We start from the raw sequence: 16,367 nt of genomic DNA, 5'->3' as shown, positions 1-16,367 counted from the left end.
GGCACTGGTGAAAAAACACCTTACCTATTGTACCTGGCCTGCATTGCTTGGAGCTGCTGACAGAGTGGAGCGGGCAGAGCCTGTTCCACATTGGCAGGGATACCCAGCAGCCTGGCAATGCGTAACTCAAGGGCAGAAAGAGAGCGGTGTTCACAGTCCAGCCTGTCCTGGTATTGTTCCCAGAACTGCTGCAGATCATGAAGCTCATTGGTAGATGCAATCAACGGGGCAGGCTTAGGGAGCTCCGCCTCAACCTGCTGCAGTAAAGCGGACGCTTTCTCCACCTAAAGTACCAAAGCAGACTCTGAGTGGACAGTTTTAATTCCTTTTAATACATTTGTGAAACCTGTACGGACTTACACTGCAGGTGATGTCACTCCATTCTACAATTATTTGTTTAAGTCTAGGAGTCAGCTGCTGAAAGCAATGGCGGAGTGTTACTATGCGTCTCCATACGGCGGCCATTGAGGTTTCCCGTTGTCCACGGCAACTCTGCTCCGGACACCAGTCCACCACCTCTTCCAGATGTTTTTGCAGACAATCCAGCTCCTCTTGCAATGCCTACACCAGAGACCCGAGACGGGCATGTGGGTCATAAACATTGCCTTTTTTTTTCTTCCATTGTTTCAATGTGCGAGAGCCTTTGGTCTGATACGCACCACAACTTTAGCTAACTGTTCACTACAGTCAGCCAGAGAGTTGACCCTCTGCGAGACCACCTGTGCAAGGCTCCCCTCTGTGTTCCTTACACTCAGACTGATGTCTTCATTAAATTTAGTATAATTTCTGTAATTCTCAGCACAGCTGAGACACAGATTACAGCCATATGAACAAAGATGCAACCCACTTTCTCTGTGTGATTATGCGAATAAATATACTACCTTGTAAGATTCTCCAAATGTAGAAAGCCCTTTGCCTTAAGTGTGGAAATCCTCACCAGGAACTGGCTCAGAATGGCCTCTTTGAGTTGCTCTACCTCGACAAGGGACAAGTAAGGATGCAGGGTCTCTTTCCCTTTCAGCTGGTCAATGTAAGTCTGGATGTTGTGTTCCAGGGAGGCCAACACCTGCTGGGTCACCTCCAACTTTTCACAACAGACTCCAGCTGAGCCAGGAAGGGGTAGCAGAAAGACCTCAGAGTCCCTCAGGAATTTTCGCGTTTGTTTTACAGTAGAGATGTAGTTCTTCAGAGAAATCCTTGCATCAGAGATATTGTCCTACAATACAAAACATGGGTTAGCAATGCACAATATTTCAAAGGTAATAACAAAGGTCATTGAATGTGGTTTGATTGAGGACGAAAAGGCAAAATTGTAAAAGTAAGTTGTGTTCTAAAAAAGGCATGTACTGTGACAAACTAGATATACCCACTGGGCTCAATACTCAAGTCACATAGACCAAAATAAAGTTCTTAAGTAGCTACAAACTGCTCTCTATCTTGAAAAATACTTGCCATTTGTGAGTCACATTCACGTAGAACGTCCTTCTTCAAGTGTTCAAGATCTAAAGTGTTGGTTCCGTCCTTGTGTCCTTTGTTCTGCTCTAAAACCTCCAAGGCTCTCATTCTTGACTCAACAGTTTTTTTCAGAAACATTATCCTCTGGTATTCCTTATCAATGGATCTCTCGTTCGGCTCCATCAGTGGGGGTTTTTGGAGCTCCAGGAGAGCCTCTCTGAGCAAGGCTTGTGTGGCGTTTCTCTCTGTGACCAGATCCACTTCTTTCAGTAGACTCCACTCAAAAAGGCTGATATCGTTGAGGGTTTTCATCTCCAAGATTTTGAAGCTTTCCTCAAGTTGTTGAAGTCTCTGTTGCTCTGAGCTCAGTTGTGAAGGATATAGGTCAGCCAGGATCATCTGGAGTTCAGATCCAGCCTCGTCACATAGCTTTTTTATCAGCGGGAACTGGAAAATAAGCTTTTGACAGATCTTATACTTCTCTGCCACCTCTCTGCTCTCTTCATTGGTCTGGTTGACCTGTTCCTCAATAGCCTCTTTAATGTCTTCGGCACGTTGTCTCAGGTTGAGGTACCTTTCATGATTTCTGGCCTTCATTTGTAGACTAGTCATTAGGTTGTGAATTGCAGCAGTGCCTGAATATAGTTCGATTGTCTTTTCTTGTGGAATCCGGGATTGGAGAATGTCAATCTGTGACTTCTGTTCCAAAAGCAATTGATTGAAAGGTTCCAAAACTTGCAGGGATTCTATTGTGATAGGGAACCTGAATTTTCCCAAGTCTACTTGCATTTCCCTCAGGTTTTTTTCAATAGTGGCTAGCTGTTGCTTGTTTGACTCCAAATATTGCATATGTTCTTCTAGTTCATTTTTATTAGACTTTTCATAGCTGCTGATCATGTCGATATCTTTTTGTAGGTCTTTAATCTTGTCAAAAAGCTGGCAATTCTCAGTGATGCTAAGCTCAGAGCAAATGTCTTTACTCTTATTTAAAAGGGCATTGCAGAGAGCAGACTGCGTTTTAGCTTCAACAAGCGTTTCTTGGATCTCAATCTCAGCAGGACACATGCATTCCCCACCTATGCTTTTGGCTGTGACTCTTTGCAGATGTGTCCCAACCCAGGTGTCTAGATCTGCAATCTGTTTAAATAGATTTTCCCTGATTTGCAGACCGGATTCTGTGTCCTTCATGGCTTTGGATAACTTCTCAGTGATTGACTTTGAACATTCTTTTAGATAGTCCAGCAAAGACTGAACCACAGGTATCTCCTCGGCTGGGTCCAGCTGTGGTAGGTAACCTGCTACCTCTTTTACCTGTATTTTTAGTTGACTGTGTTTGATTGTGACCTCAGACTGCAGCCTTTTTAGATCCCTGAGTTGCTGGTGAACCGCCTCAGGGCGCAGTGGCACCGTCTTTCGCCTGCCATCTAGATCACTCTCAATCTGCTTGGCCCAAGTGAGCCCATCCCTCGCCACTGTCATCACTTGCTCCATTATAGGATTACTGCTTTTCTGAATTTGAGAGGACATCCACTCTTCTGTTAGACAAACTTGGTCTTTGACATTCAGCAGACCTTTGTTTATCTCTGCGGTTTCTTTTGGCCATAAACTTAGGAGTAGTGCCTGCGACCTTTCTTTCAAATGGAGATATATCACGTTAGCAGCTTTAACCTCAGCATGTGCCATCAAAAACTGCTGTGCCTTCTTGTAATCCCACTGGCATACTTGGCTACTCGGATATTTGGCTTCAAGTTCTTCACCGATTGATTCTAAATGTCCCCGCAGATATGACAACTCCAGCAGAAGGCTGCTGGCATTTTGGGACTGAATATCAGTATGATGCAAGGTCTTCTCTAGAACTGTCTCCAGGTCTCTCCATTCATGATGTAGAGTCTGAAGCTGAATTTTTGCAGTTGCTTGATTAGAGTAACTAAGAAGGGGATACAGCTTTGTGTGGATGCCAAGTAACTGCCCAAGGACACTCCTGTTTTCTTCTATATCTCTCTTAATGGAGTTCAGCTGGTCGGCCTTCTTGTGGCTACTCTCTGCCAGGGAACTGAAAGAAAACGAGAGAGTTCAAAAGACAGTTTGAACAAACACACTGTCTGGAATAGTTTACGTATGAATGGAAACCACTTGATGAACTCACTTTCTTACAGCATCCAGTTCAGTTGCCAGTCTTTCTAATGTAGTCTTGGTTTCTTGAGTAATTTGACAGAAGTTATGCACCAGCTGCAGATGGGCTTCTTTGCTCTCGACAACAGCAGCTGCATCCTGAGCAACAGCTCTCCACTGGTCCTCCACGAACTCTAAAGTGTCTGAGTTCTCAGCATGTACATCTCTCTGCTGGCAGAGCAGAGATACTTGATCTTGGGCCATGTCTTGACATTCCTGTACACAGAAAGGGGAAAAAAAGGTGTATCACTTAAGTTTAACCTATGGTAGTTCATGTAGCCTATTTGAAGTCTTACCTGAGCCTCCTTAACCTGCTGGATCATAACTGTTGGCTGGAGCTCTGGAGAGTGACTCTTGCAGCTTAGGAGTTTTAACACTAACCTACACCGGCGATCATCAAGGTCACTGCTGGAGGTCATTAGTTCTGCTAGAGGATTCTCACACGCTTCAACCTTTTAATAAAGGAGGACATTTTAATTAGATCAATGATGAAACTTTCATGTGTCAGTATCTTTGGTCTTTTAAATAAAGTGGGGTGGTAAATACCAATTAGCTCGAAATTAGATCTATATGAGTAAAATTTAAGAGCATTTCAAGAGTAAAACAAAAAAAGGGAAGAATAAAACACGCGTACCTCCTTTAGAAGTCCTGCATCCGTGACCATCTTTATCTCTGAGAAGATGTCCGTCAATGGAGAATTTTCTAGTGCATCAACATTTAAATTCTCAGAGATCGTTTCATTTGGCTCTGAGTTACTTGTTGGAGTGTCTGTGTGGGTAATATTTTGTGGCCCAAATCTGACCATCTTTCCAATGTCATTTTGAGCTGTACTACTTACTGGATTATCAACTTGTTCCGCTGTTTGAGTATCAGATACAGTATCCAAGTCAGAGTGTAAAGGAGGTTCAGCAAATTCTGAAACTTCTGCCTCTGTCATTTTAATTAATGACATGATGGGCTGAATATCACTGATTGATTCATGTGGTGACTCCATCTCTTGTCTGACACCTATTTGGAGTTCTTCCTGTCCAAGGGATTCAGCACATAGTTGTGACTGATCTTTATCTTGGGTTAATTCAACAAAGTCGTTGTTGTTTCCACTCTCTAGTGGCTGAACTGGCTCAAAAGCAACAGAAATAGCTTTAATTGCTTTACTTTGAACCTCGTCGTCATGTCTTTTGCGGCTTACTTCTTGCTTTTCCACTGATGACATTTCTGTTGGGGGTTTGTCTTTCTCCCCCTCTTGAGTCTTGTTTTTTGAAGCCATTTCAAATTCAGTACTTGAAGACATTTGGGCCTGGACCTCTTGGGTGCTTCCTCCAGTGTCTGTCTCTGCTTGACATGACTTTTCTTCTGAATCAACATTGGGGAGCTGAGCAGAATGACTTTCAATCACAATTTGTAGTTTTTTTGGTAACTCCTCAAGTGCTGTCTTAGGTAGACTCTTGTCTGACATGTCTTTGTTTTCTGGCAGGCTTTCACACTGAATATTACTTTGAACAATTTCATTTGTTGGTCCTGTTTCTAGTGTGTTTTCCTGTTCCTCTTGACATGCTGTTACATCTACCTTTAAAACATGTACTTCAGGTCCAATGTGAATGGTCAAGGCAGTATCTTGCATTCTATTTGTAGATATGGCGGCTGTTTGTTCCACGGTTTCTTGGCTGGTTTCCGAAAGTTCCACCTGACTGTCAGTCTGGCATTTCTTTTCCATGGCCGGGTCAAATAATACGATTTCTATGAATTCAGTTTTATTTGGCTGAAGTTTTGTTAAAACCACAGAGCTGGATTGACCAGACTCACTTTGGATCACTTGCTGTTCAGCACTGCTCATAACAGAGAGCTGTCCATCCTCTACCTGACTGTGTATATTTACCTCTAACATGTCTACACCAGCCCTTTCTTGGATTCTTTCTAATAATACAGACGGGTTTTCCAAGCTTGTGGTGGCATCATCATTACAAATCTGTACCTGTACATTATCATCTTTCACTTCTTCTTCCCTTGTTTCCAACAGTTCCAACTCAATAACAGTTTGCATTGCCGTCATGGTTTGATCGATTAAGATCATTTCTGTAAACGCCTCACCAGTATGTGCAAAGGGAGGAAGTTTAGTGCCATCATTTTCAGCTGCATTTGCATGCAACTCAGAAGTGTTCTCATCTGACATGGTCTCTGTTTTAACATCAGCGGTAGCTATATCCTTGCTCTTAACTTCTAATCCAACAGTGTCTTCTGGCAGGCTCTTGATAGCGTCGTGCATGTCATCTGTTGAAGCCTTTAAACCCTTTAACTTTCTTTTTGGCGGCGAGAGCTTTCTATCTTCCAAAACAGCCACATCCGCTTTACTTTTTACCAGCAGTTCAACTGAAGACTTCCCCTCACTTTCAGGGTCTTGTCTTGAATCATCAGTCTTGGTCTCAAAACCTTCACTGACATCAGTAACTGGCTCTTTGGAAACATTATTTTTGGACTTTCTCCTAGCTGGCAATTTGGGAGTTTCTGATGAAACCTTCCCACTTTTTTGTTTTCTTTTTGGTGGTGAGATCTTTCCTACATCATCTTTGGTTTTGCTTGCTTTTACCAGTGTGTCGACTTGTTCACCCTCCTTAGGCTGAAAACATGTTTCTTTATCAACCTCTGAATTTGAATCATCAAAATGTTTTGCTTGTCTTTCAATTGGCAAGTCACTGATTACTTCAGTGATATTGTTCTCAGACGGCTCTACGGAATCAGAAGACTTCTGTTCAGTCTCTGCCTCATTTTTCGGTTTACTTTCCTCAAACACAGTAGTCTCAGCATTTCCTGTATTAGAGCAAGGTTGGTGACTATCAGACTTTTCTTGTGAGATTTTTCTTTCATCCTCAGGAGAAGCCTCAAGTGTTGTTGTTACTGCATGTGCTTCTGAAGTGTTTTTTCCACTTTCATAGTCTTGATTTACTTTGTCATCATCTGTATCACCAACAGCATAGACGGGCCATGGAGTTACGGCTTCTTCCCTTTTGACGCTAGACTCAAATGACGTTTGTGTCGGCACTATTATTTCTTTGGATGGAAGTTTGGGTGAAAGTTTCCGATCCGTTGACTTTCTCGTGGGTGGTGATATCTTTCCTTCCTCCGCAATAACTCTAGGGATTTCTGTGACAACTTGTGAAACCGAGAACGTTTTTTTACAGTCCAGTTCCATCTCATCTTTCTTTGAAGGTTTACCAATCACTATTATAGCGGCCTCAATGATTCCTGTGACCAGTTGAGCTACTGCAGAAGCTTCCTCACTTTCATAGTCTTTTGTTGCTTTGTGGATGTTTGAATCATTGCAGACACTAAGTTCTTGGTCTTCTACAAGCTTTTCTTCTTTTGGTTCTAGGTAGAATTTGTCTTCTGTCAAAATATGTTCCTCTCTTTTAGGCAGTTCTGGAGAAATCTTTGACTTTCTTTTGGATGGTGAGATATTTCCTTCTTCTGCAATACCTTCAGGGATTCCTCTGATAACTTCTGAAGCTGAGGAAGTTTTTGTACTTCTCAGTTCTGTCTGATCCTCCTTTGAAGGTAAGGCAATGTCTTTCACAGCTGCCTCAATTATTCCTGTGACAAATTGGGCTACATCAGAAGCTTCCCCACTTTCAGAGTCTTTTCCTGCTTTGTGGAGGTTTGAATCATCACAGACATTAGGTTTTTTGACATCTACAAGTTTTTCCTGTTTTGGTTCCAGATAGAAATCTTTGTTCGTCAAAATGTGCTCCTCTCTTTTAGGCAGCTCTGGAGAAATCTTTGAACTCTTTAAAATTGTTTTGGGTGGTGGGATCTTGTCTTCCTCCCCAATAATAACTTCAGGGATTCCTGTGAAAACTTTTGAAGTTGAAGAGGTGTTTGTACTTTCCAGTTCTATCTGAACGTTGTTAGAGTCTTCTGTTGCTTTCTGAAGGTTTGAATCGTCACAAACGCCAAGTTCTTCAACTCCTACAAGTTTTTTCTCTTTTGGTTTCAGATAGAATTCTTCTTTTGTCACAATTTGCTCTTTTGTTTTAGGCTGCCCTTGAGAAACCTTAGAACTCTTTGACTTTCTTTTGGGTGGTGAGATCTTTCCTACCTTAGCAATATCAACCTCTGGGGTGCCTGTGACAGCTTGTGAAGCTGAGGACGTTTTAGTATGTCCCAGTTCTATCTGATCCTTCTTTGAAGGTAAAGCAATGTCTTTCATAGATGCCTCAATAATTCCTGTGACGAGTTGAGCTACTGCAGAAGCTTCCCCACTTTCAGAGTCTTTTCTTGCTTTGTCGAGGTTTGAATCATTACAGACACCAAGTTCTCTGTCTTCTAGAAGCGTTGACTTTCTATTGGATGTGATCTTTGCTTCCACAAAAGCTGCATCGGATATTTGTGTACTTTCTTCTGTAGGTGAAGGTTCCTTACTTTTCAAGCATTGGCTTTTTTCTGTGGAACTGACAGAAACTAACTCTAGAGTTGTGGCACCATGAAGCTTTTCTGTTCCTTCTTTAGCCTGTGGTACATCATTGGTATAAGGAGTCGCTGCAGATGTTGTCTTTCCTTCATCCATCACCTTAGCTTCATCTTGCCCCCTGACTGAAGTCTTTTTTGATTCATGTTCAGTTTTCTTGGTTTCCACATGAACTATTTCACCTGTTGAAAGACGATCCAGGGATACTTGCTTGGTCTTTGACTTCTTTCTTGTTGGAATTTCTTTGTTTTTTCCTGAATCAGTATCATCAGTTTGCTCACTGGACCTCGATGAAACTGACAAGTCATCCTGATCCAGTCCTGATGTGTCAGTTGAGGGAATGTCTTGTTGGAATCCATCTTGAGACTTTTTCCTAATGGACTGTTTGTTCTTCCGTGGAGGTGCCACCAAAGATGTCTTTTTCTCTTCAGAGTGGACATCAATATCAATAGGCTGATCCTCCGTTTTTTGGTCACTCCTTTTCATAAGTTCCTATGACAAAAATATATTTATTGGACCTGAGATACTATTCAAATTATCCAATAACTAAGTTTTTTTTGTGTGAATATTTTAGATACGTACCTTTAAGTTGTGACAGAGAGACATCTGGAGTGTACCTGCTTGTCTGAGTGTTTCTGAACTGTCTTTTGAAACTTTGTCAAACATATCCTGCTTTAAACAGTCACTCAGAAATTGATGATGAGAAAGTGCCTCCTGAAGAATAGCCTGCATCTTTTCCCCTTCCTCTGCTGCCTCCTGATACCAGGATAAAGAATATGTCTAATGATTTCCATTAGGTTACTGAGCAAGTTCTAACTGAACACGGAGTTCTCATTTAAGCATTAACGCTAACAGCTGTTCACTACAATCATTACCGGAATCAAACATACAAAGAAAGATCCAAACCTGCACAGTTGCAATGGATTCTGAAGGCTTGTTGTGGTTGTGGGTCCATTCCTGCAGTGCTTGGATTGAATTCGTCAAACAGCAAGCAGCATTTGTTGAGCAACTTTGCTTATGCTCCCTCAGCCTGGTCTGCAAACTAAAGGAGTCATAAAGAAAACATTCATGGACCCAAATGTCACCAGTACGTGTTAGGGATGTCCCGATCCAGGTTTTTGCACTTCCGATCCGATACCGATATTGTTTTTGCACTTCCGATCTGATACCGATACTGACCGATAATGGCCTATCCGAGCATGTATTAAAGTTTCAAGTTATTTAGCCTACTTAGTTGTCAGAATCATGTTGAAAAGGGTTTTAGTACTCTTGATAACAACTAGCCAGCTGAATTAGGGGAGTTTGAATAATACACAATGGTTGGTAACAAGAAACTGACCTGTTTATTCAAGGATAAACACAAAATAGACAAAATTATACATGACAAACAGAAATGGCATCATTGAACTAGGGCTGGGCGATATGGCCTTTTTTTAATATTGCGATATTTTAAGGCCATATTGCGATACACGATATATATCTCGATATTTTGCCTTAGCCTTGAATGAACACTTGATGCATATAATCACAGCAGTATGATGATTCTATGTGTTTTGATTGATTGATTGAGACTTTTATTAGTAGGTTGCACAGTGAAGTACATATTCCGTACAATTGACCACTAAATGGTAACACCCCAATAAGTTTTTACACTTGTTTAAGTCGGGGTCCACTTAAATTGATTCATGATACAGATATATACTATCAGATATATACTATCATCATAATACAGTCATCACACAAGATAATCACATTGAATTATTTACATTATTTATAATCCAGGGTGTGGAGGGGGGCGCCGGATGTAAGTGTCAAAAAGACAGCCAAAAGAGTTTGATATGAGAATAAATCTAAAGTTAAAATATAGGGTAGAAATGCACCCATTTGCAGGAAATGTAGTCTTGATTTTCAACATTTTCTTTCAAGGCTTGCATGTCTACATTAAAACATTCTTCTTCATACTGCATTAATATGCTACTTTTAAACTTTCATGCAGAGAGGGAAATCACAACTAAAAAAAAATCACTATTTTTTTTCATACGGTGTTGATGTGGAAATGTTTGCCTCGGCATTTTGATGGTGTGGACGTGTGGCACCGAATGGAGATAAGCGTCTCGACAGACCTTACAATATTTGAACAATGATGACGAAAACTGTTTTCTCTGTCGTGTCCGTGTGTCGAAAATTGTTATGCGCTTATTTTTTTATTTGATTTTGTGCGTGGCATAGATTTGCCGTGCGCAGAGGACGCTTGAGCAGGCGCGCACCTTAGCGGCTGCGCTAGCATCACAGCTAACGTTAGCCATGCTGCTACCTCGCTCTCTGCTGGGAGAGGGCGTATACGTATATGACGTATGACGTGACAGTATGTGACGTATGACGTGACAGTATGTGACGTGTGTAAGAAGGTGCGCTCGCTGTCTGTAAGAGGGAGACACAGGAAAGAGTGAGAAGAGCCTGTCGTGTAATGCCAGCAGCTAAAAGCAACTGCGTTAGAATCCACAGACCTGTGGATGTGTTGAAGGTGTGCTGGAAAATGCGGAACGGAGCTTAGGGAACAGCAGAAAAATGGAATGTATTATTTAAATCGGTGCGTTGGAAAACACGGACCGGAGTTTTTTTTAAAACTGGATCTGGATCGGCATTTTCCCATGCGTTGCTGATACGCATTTTTTTGCGAATATCGGCGGCCGATCCGATCCAAATATCGGATCGGGACATCCCTAGTACGTGTCATTAGGGAAGATGTAGCAATTAAGTGGAACCTGTTTAAATTGGTCCTGTTTATAGTCATTAAATTAAAACCACCCACTTTACTTCCTGTGGATCAAGGTACGGCCCAAGTATAAAAATGAGCTGTAGTTTTGAATGAAAGAAACTGATGAACTAAATGTTCTAAATGTGTCCACTTGATGTCACAATAGCAATTCTTTGTACTTTAGAGGGGGCGGAGCCATGTGCCGTGTGTCAACACTTCCGTGTTTGGACACTATGAACTGACGCTGCTTATTAGTGATAGTAATGATACAAAATGCGGATTGTTACGTTCATGCCTTGATTGTCAAATATGTTGTTGGTAATGTAACATTATTTGTGTCACATTTCTACACAAATAAATTGATAATTTGTACATTTCGTGTTGTACTTATAACTGGGGACACTTTTTCGGCGTGCATAAATATGCTGAACTAATGACTTCATTTGTGATTAATGAAATTAGTCCAAACTCACATAGATGATGTTACATGTGTACAGTATATCAGTTGAGGAAACCAAGTTATTTTTACTCATTTCATCCTCTGATAGATTAATAATTAATACCAACAGAAGCATTTTAAAACTTTGCCAGACTAAATTCCACCTATTACCTACTCAGTGGTCTAGTGGTTAGAGTGTCCGCCCTGAGATTGGTAGGTTGTGAGTTCGAAACCCGGCCGAGTCATACCAAAGACTATTAAAAAAATGGGACCCGTTACCTCCCTGCTTGGCACTCAGCATCAAAGGTTGGAATTGGGGGTTAAATCACCAAAAATGATTCCCGGGCGCGGCACCGCTGCTGCCCACTGCTCCCCTCACCTCCCAGGGGGTGATCAAGGGGATGGGTCAAATGCAGAGGACAAATTTCACCACACCTATTGTGTGTGTGACAATCATTGGTACTTTAACTTTAACATAATGAACATTATCACATCATTTATTCAGGAAGTATAAATAACAACAAATGAAGATAGAATACGATCCACCACAACACGTAAGCGTGCTTGTTCTATTTTTAAACAAACAAAACAATCTGAAGTGGTCGTTATTTTTAACTTGTCATGCCATGATTTTACCAGTCCGGCCCACTTGAGAATAAATGTTCCTCCATGTGGCCCCTGAGTTAAAATTAGTTTGACACCCATGCTCCAGATGGTCATTTTTTATATTTTTTGTCGCTCACTAAACCCTCCAAATTTCTTTCGTGTTTGAATCGTTTATCTGAGTGTTCTAGCCTTCCTCTCTGAGCTGAAATTAGATATTTTTATTTGTGGGGATCCTCATTACATGGACATAGAAATGACATAGATTTTGCCCGTAGTTGTCTGATCGTTGACGATGTGCAAAATCTACTGAATCCAACACAAAATGATTTTGACTATAAAAAACATAATTCAAAGACAGCAATAGATTTAGTATACAATATCAAATAAAAACAGAAATATTTGGAAAATAAATTAATTCACAAATTGTGGAAAAGTCTATCAACAATTCTCCTTATGTTTCTGGTGAAAATCACAAGAAAATGTCGAGGCAATAGGTACGTTCGGTTTTGGTTACGTCAAAAAGGAAAAATAAACGGGTTCCACTGAACATTAAATCTTCATATGAAAAGACAGACAATACCTGATTTATGTCAACAAAACTATTCTCCACACTACCTGTCATGTTGTTGGCGCAGAGAGTCGACGGTGGTGGTTATTTCTATTGGCAACTCATTGGCAGAACGGACTTCCTCCTGCAGCTGTTCAACTTTACCGTGGATTTCCTCGAGCGACTTTTTACAATTCTGTCACAGGGATAGAACATTATTTTAGAATGGACTGAAGCGTATGTGTGTACAGTAAAAGTGAAATAGAACCTGCAGGCTGTGCCAGTGCTGTTGGAGCTGTTCAACATTGTCCTGTGGTTCATTGTATCCCAGCGCCTGGTCCAAAGATCGCAGCTCCCACTGCAGAGCAGTTGCTTTCTCCGTCAGCTCATTCGTCTTTTGGGCTGCCTGGCATTCCAGGTCCCGCAAGCGTGCCTCGCAGGCCGCCAGGTGGTCCTTCACATCATGCTCAGAGGTGGCACAGAGCTCGTGCAGGTGGCTAACCTCCAGGATGAGAGCGTCGCGACCACCGGGGGTGCAGAAGCTGAGTAGATCATCTCTGGCGGCGTCCAGCTCCTTCATCTCTCTCTGCTCCCTATCCACAGTCTGGAGTAAAGCCTGGGAGATAGAACATCATACTAATTAAACAAAGACAAACAGCAGACATTGTTTACCGTATTTTCCGGACCGGATTATAAGGCATACTGCTGATGAATGGTCTATTTTTGATATTTTTTCATATATAAGGCGCACCGGTTTATAGGGCGCATTAAAGGAGTCATATTATTATAATTTTTTTCTAAATGTAAAACACTTCCTTGTGGTCTACATAACATGTAATGGTGGTTCTTTGGTCAAAATGTTGCATAGATTACGTCATACTTGCCAACCTTGAGACCTCCGATTTCGGGAGGTGGGGAGTGGGGGTGGGACGGGGGCGTGGTTGTGGGCGGGGGCGTGGCTAAGAGGGGAGGAGTATATTGACAGCTAGAATTCACCAAGTCAAGTATTTCATATATATATATATATATATATATATATATATATATATATATATATATATATACATATATATACATATATATATATATATATATATACATATATATGTACGTATATATATATATATATATATATATATATATATATATATATATATATATATCCTGAAAATATGCAAACAAAACTGTGTTTAAATAATTGATACTTCAAACTTGCATAAATAAATATTAAGGAATATAACATAACTTGGCTTCTGAGAGCTTCAAAATGTAATGAATAAAATGCTAAAGTTGTTGATAAACAAGCAATTATTTTAATAATTAAATATGGTCATTTTAAATGAATTATATGGTCATTTTAAATGAATTATTATGATAATTAAAATTAATTATTTCAAATATGTTTATTTTAATGTATAATTCTATGGCTGGATGTAATAAGGAGTCAGAAAAAATACAAATAAAAACAATTAATTTTGATGTTTTTAGCAAAATATAGTAAAAATGTATTTAGTTTTTTTTTTGTAATAAATATATATATTTTTAGGTAAGATAAACATAATAATACAATTTATCTCTAGTCTGGATGATTTAGTTCTTGTCACCCTGTTGTCCTCCCGTCATAAAAAAAAAGGCTGTCCTCACTCAGGTCCGCATAGAGCTGGAGGGGGCGTGGCCTCCACCTCCGGCTGAAAATCGGGAGATTTTCGGGAGAATATTTGTCCCGGGAGGTTTTCGGGAGAGGCGCTGAATTTCGGGAGTCTCCCGGAAAATTCGGGAGGGTTGGCAAGTATGGATTACGTTTAACAGATCATCTTCAAGCCGCTTTCTGACAGTCGCTTCCAGATGCGCCGTTTTGTGGGCGGTCTTATTTACGTGGCTCACCTTCGGCAGCGTCTTTTCCCCGTCATCTTTGTTGTAGCGGTGTAGCGTGCAAGGACGGCGGTGGAAGAAGTGTCAAAAGATGGAGCTAACTGTTTTAATGACATTCAGACTTTACTTCAATCCATACTTGCCAACCCTCCCGGATTTTCCGGGAGACTCCCGAAATTCAGCGCCTCTCCCGAAAATCTCCCGAAATTCAGGCGGAGCTGGAGGCCACGCCCCCTCCAGCTCCATGCGGACCTGAGTGACGTGTTGACAGCCTGTTCACACGTCCGCTTTCCCACAATATAAACAGCTAATGATGGAGGGCGAGTTCTTGGTTTCTTATGTGGGTTTACTGTTAGGCAGTTTCATTAACGTCCTCCCAGCACGGGAACAACACACAACAACAGCAGTCAAGTTTTCGTCCCCCGTAAAGCAGTTCGTCTGCCGTAAACAGCAATGTTGTGACACTTTTAAACAGGACAATACTGCCATCTACTGTACATGCATATGTGACCCACCCATAATGTGTCACATTTTTGTGTTGATTTATTTATTTTATTTTGTGGTTTGAATTCGTTTTTGGAGCTGTCATTACACATTTATCAGTATTCACATTGGTCAGTAGGGGGCAGTAGGGCGTTTCTTCCCACTTGAATGCTATCACCTGCAGACCGGAAGTGTCTTGTCATTCTGATGAGCGCGACCAGTCTGTGAACAATTGAAACGTCCTGTGTGCGTTTTCCTCCTGTATAACAGGTTAGTTTTGGTGAATAAACTCACTGAATAATATCCATGTGATCTTTATAAGTTTAAGTACACATTCTGATGGTGGAGCCTAACTCTAAAGTGTTTGTGAGTTGTAGTTTGTATTTGTGAATGAATCCAGTGCACAGCTGCAGTAATCAATACAAAATGGCGACGTGAGTGCGCAATGTTTATATAGGAACTTCTGATCCCAATTCAGACTCCCAAATTAGAGCTCCCGTTTTCTTATTGATTTTATAATGTATATTGGTATAATGTGTGTGTTCTGAAATAGTGACAGAGAATAGAACAAGGATGGACAATTCAACCCTTACCTCAACAATGAGTAGATGAGTGTTATGTGTGTGTAAATGTGTAAATAAATGAACACTGAAATTCAAGTATTTCTTTTATTTATATATATATATATATATATATATATATATATATATATATATATATATATATATATATATATATATATATATATATGTAATAAAAAAAATATATATATAGCTAGAATTCACTGAAAGTCAAGTATTTCTTATATATATATATATCTTAATCACGCCCCCAAACACGCCCCGCCCCCCACTCCCCACCCCTCCACCTCCCGAAATCGGAGGTCTCAAGGTTGGCAAGTATGCTTCAATCAATAACGGAGCAACATCTCCTCATCCGGAAACAACAACACCGGAAATGTGTCCCGTGAAAAACCGTCCGACTCTCTAATAACTAAAGTTCTATGGGTGAATAATGTCAACTCACTACACCGGTATGTTTTAGCGCTTTCATGGCGAATTTACTGACAGATATAAGAACTTAACACTACTTTATATTAGAAATGGCAACAGCGGAGGATGAATGTCCCATAACAAGAAGATAGAGAAAAAGAAGAACATTATCGACTACGGTGTCGGCACGGACTACAAAGACGGATTCGCTCAATTTTTCAGGATTTATGCAGATCCCAAATAAACTAGAAGGTAAGAAAAGTTGCTTTTGCATAATAATGCAAAACAAAACGCCAGATAAGTCTTACCTTATACACACACCATAATAATACTCGTATTATTGTGAATTCTAGCCTCAATCATTGGTATGTTTTCAACTACAAAACCATTCTGGGTATCACTCCATCTTATCTGTCTTGTCTTTTAACAAAGAAGTCACAATCTTCGTTCAATGAATGTTCTGCAATTTGTCATCCCCAAAGTAAGAACTGAACTGGGCAAGAAAGCATTTAGGTTTTCAGCACCGAAGGCTTGGAATAACCTACAATCGAATATTAAACTTCAAACCCTAGTTACTTTGAATG

At 40.6% G+C, this 16,367-nt stretch overlaps 1 protein-coding gene across 1 annotated transcript in view; it reads right to left on the bottom strand.

The window, feature by feature from the left end:
- syne2b (spectrin repeat containing, nuclear envelope 2b) overlaps nucleotides 1-16,367 on the bottom strand; it is a 296,242-nt gene that overhangs the window by 181,571 nt on the left and 98,304 nt on the right. The window contains exons 51-62 of the mRNA XM_072916123.1: nucleotides 12,705-13,052; nucleotides 12,505-12,632; nucleotides 8,993-9,128; nucleotides 8,669-8,842; nucleotides 4,262-8,578; nucleotides 3,924-4,079; nucleotides 3,602-3,843; nucleotides 1,453-3,508; nucleotides 882-1,216; nucleotides 660-804; nucleotides 361-561; nucleotides 25-284 (exon numbers count right to left, since the gene is read on the bottom strand). Of these exons, the coding sequence (XP_072772224.1) occupies nucleotides 25-284; nucleotides 361-561; nucleotides 660-804; nucleotides 882-1,216; nucleotides 1,453-3,508; nucleotides 3,602-3,843; nucleotides 3,924-4,079; nucleotides 4,262-8,578; nucleotides 8,669-8,842; nucleotides 8,993-9,128; nucleotides 12,505-12,632; nucleotides 12,705-13,052 (8,498 nt within the window). The remainder of the gene's footprint in view (nucleotides 1-24; nucleotides 285-360; nucleotides 562-659; nucleotides 805-881; nucleotides 1,217-1,452; nucleotides 3,509-3,601; nucleotides 3,844-3,923; nucleotides 4,080-4,261; nucleotides 8,579-8,668; nucleotides 8,843-8,992; nucleotides 9,129-12,504; nucleotides 12,633-12,704; nucleotides 13,053-16,367) is intronic.

Source organism: Nerophis lumbriciformis, linkage group LG26 (genome assembly GCF_033978685.3).
Source record: "Nerophis lumbriciformis linkage group LG26, RoL_Nlum_v2.1, whole genome shotgun sequence".
In the NCBI taxonomy this organism is placed as follows: Eukaryota; Metazoa; Chordata; class Actinopteri; order Syngnathiformes; family Syngnathidae; genus Nerophis; species Nerophis lumbriciformis.
Note: the sequence above shows the minus strand (reverse complement) of the source record. Positions and strands in the feature narration are given on the sequence as shown.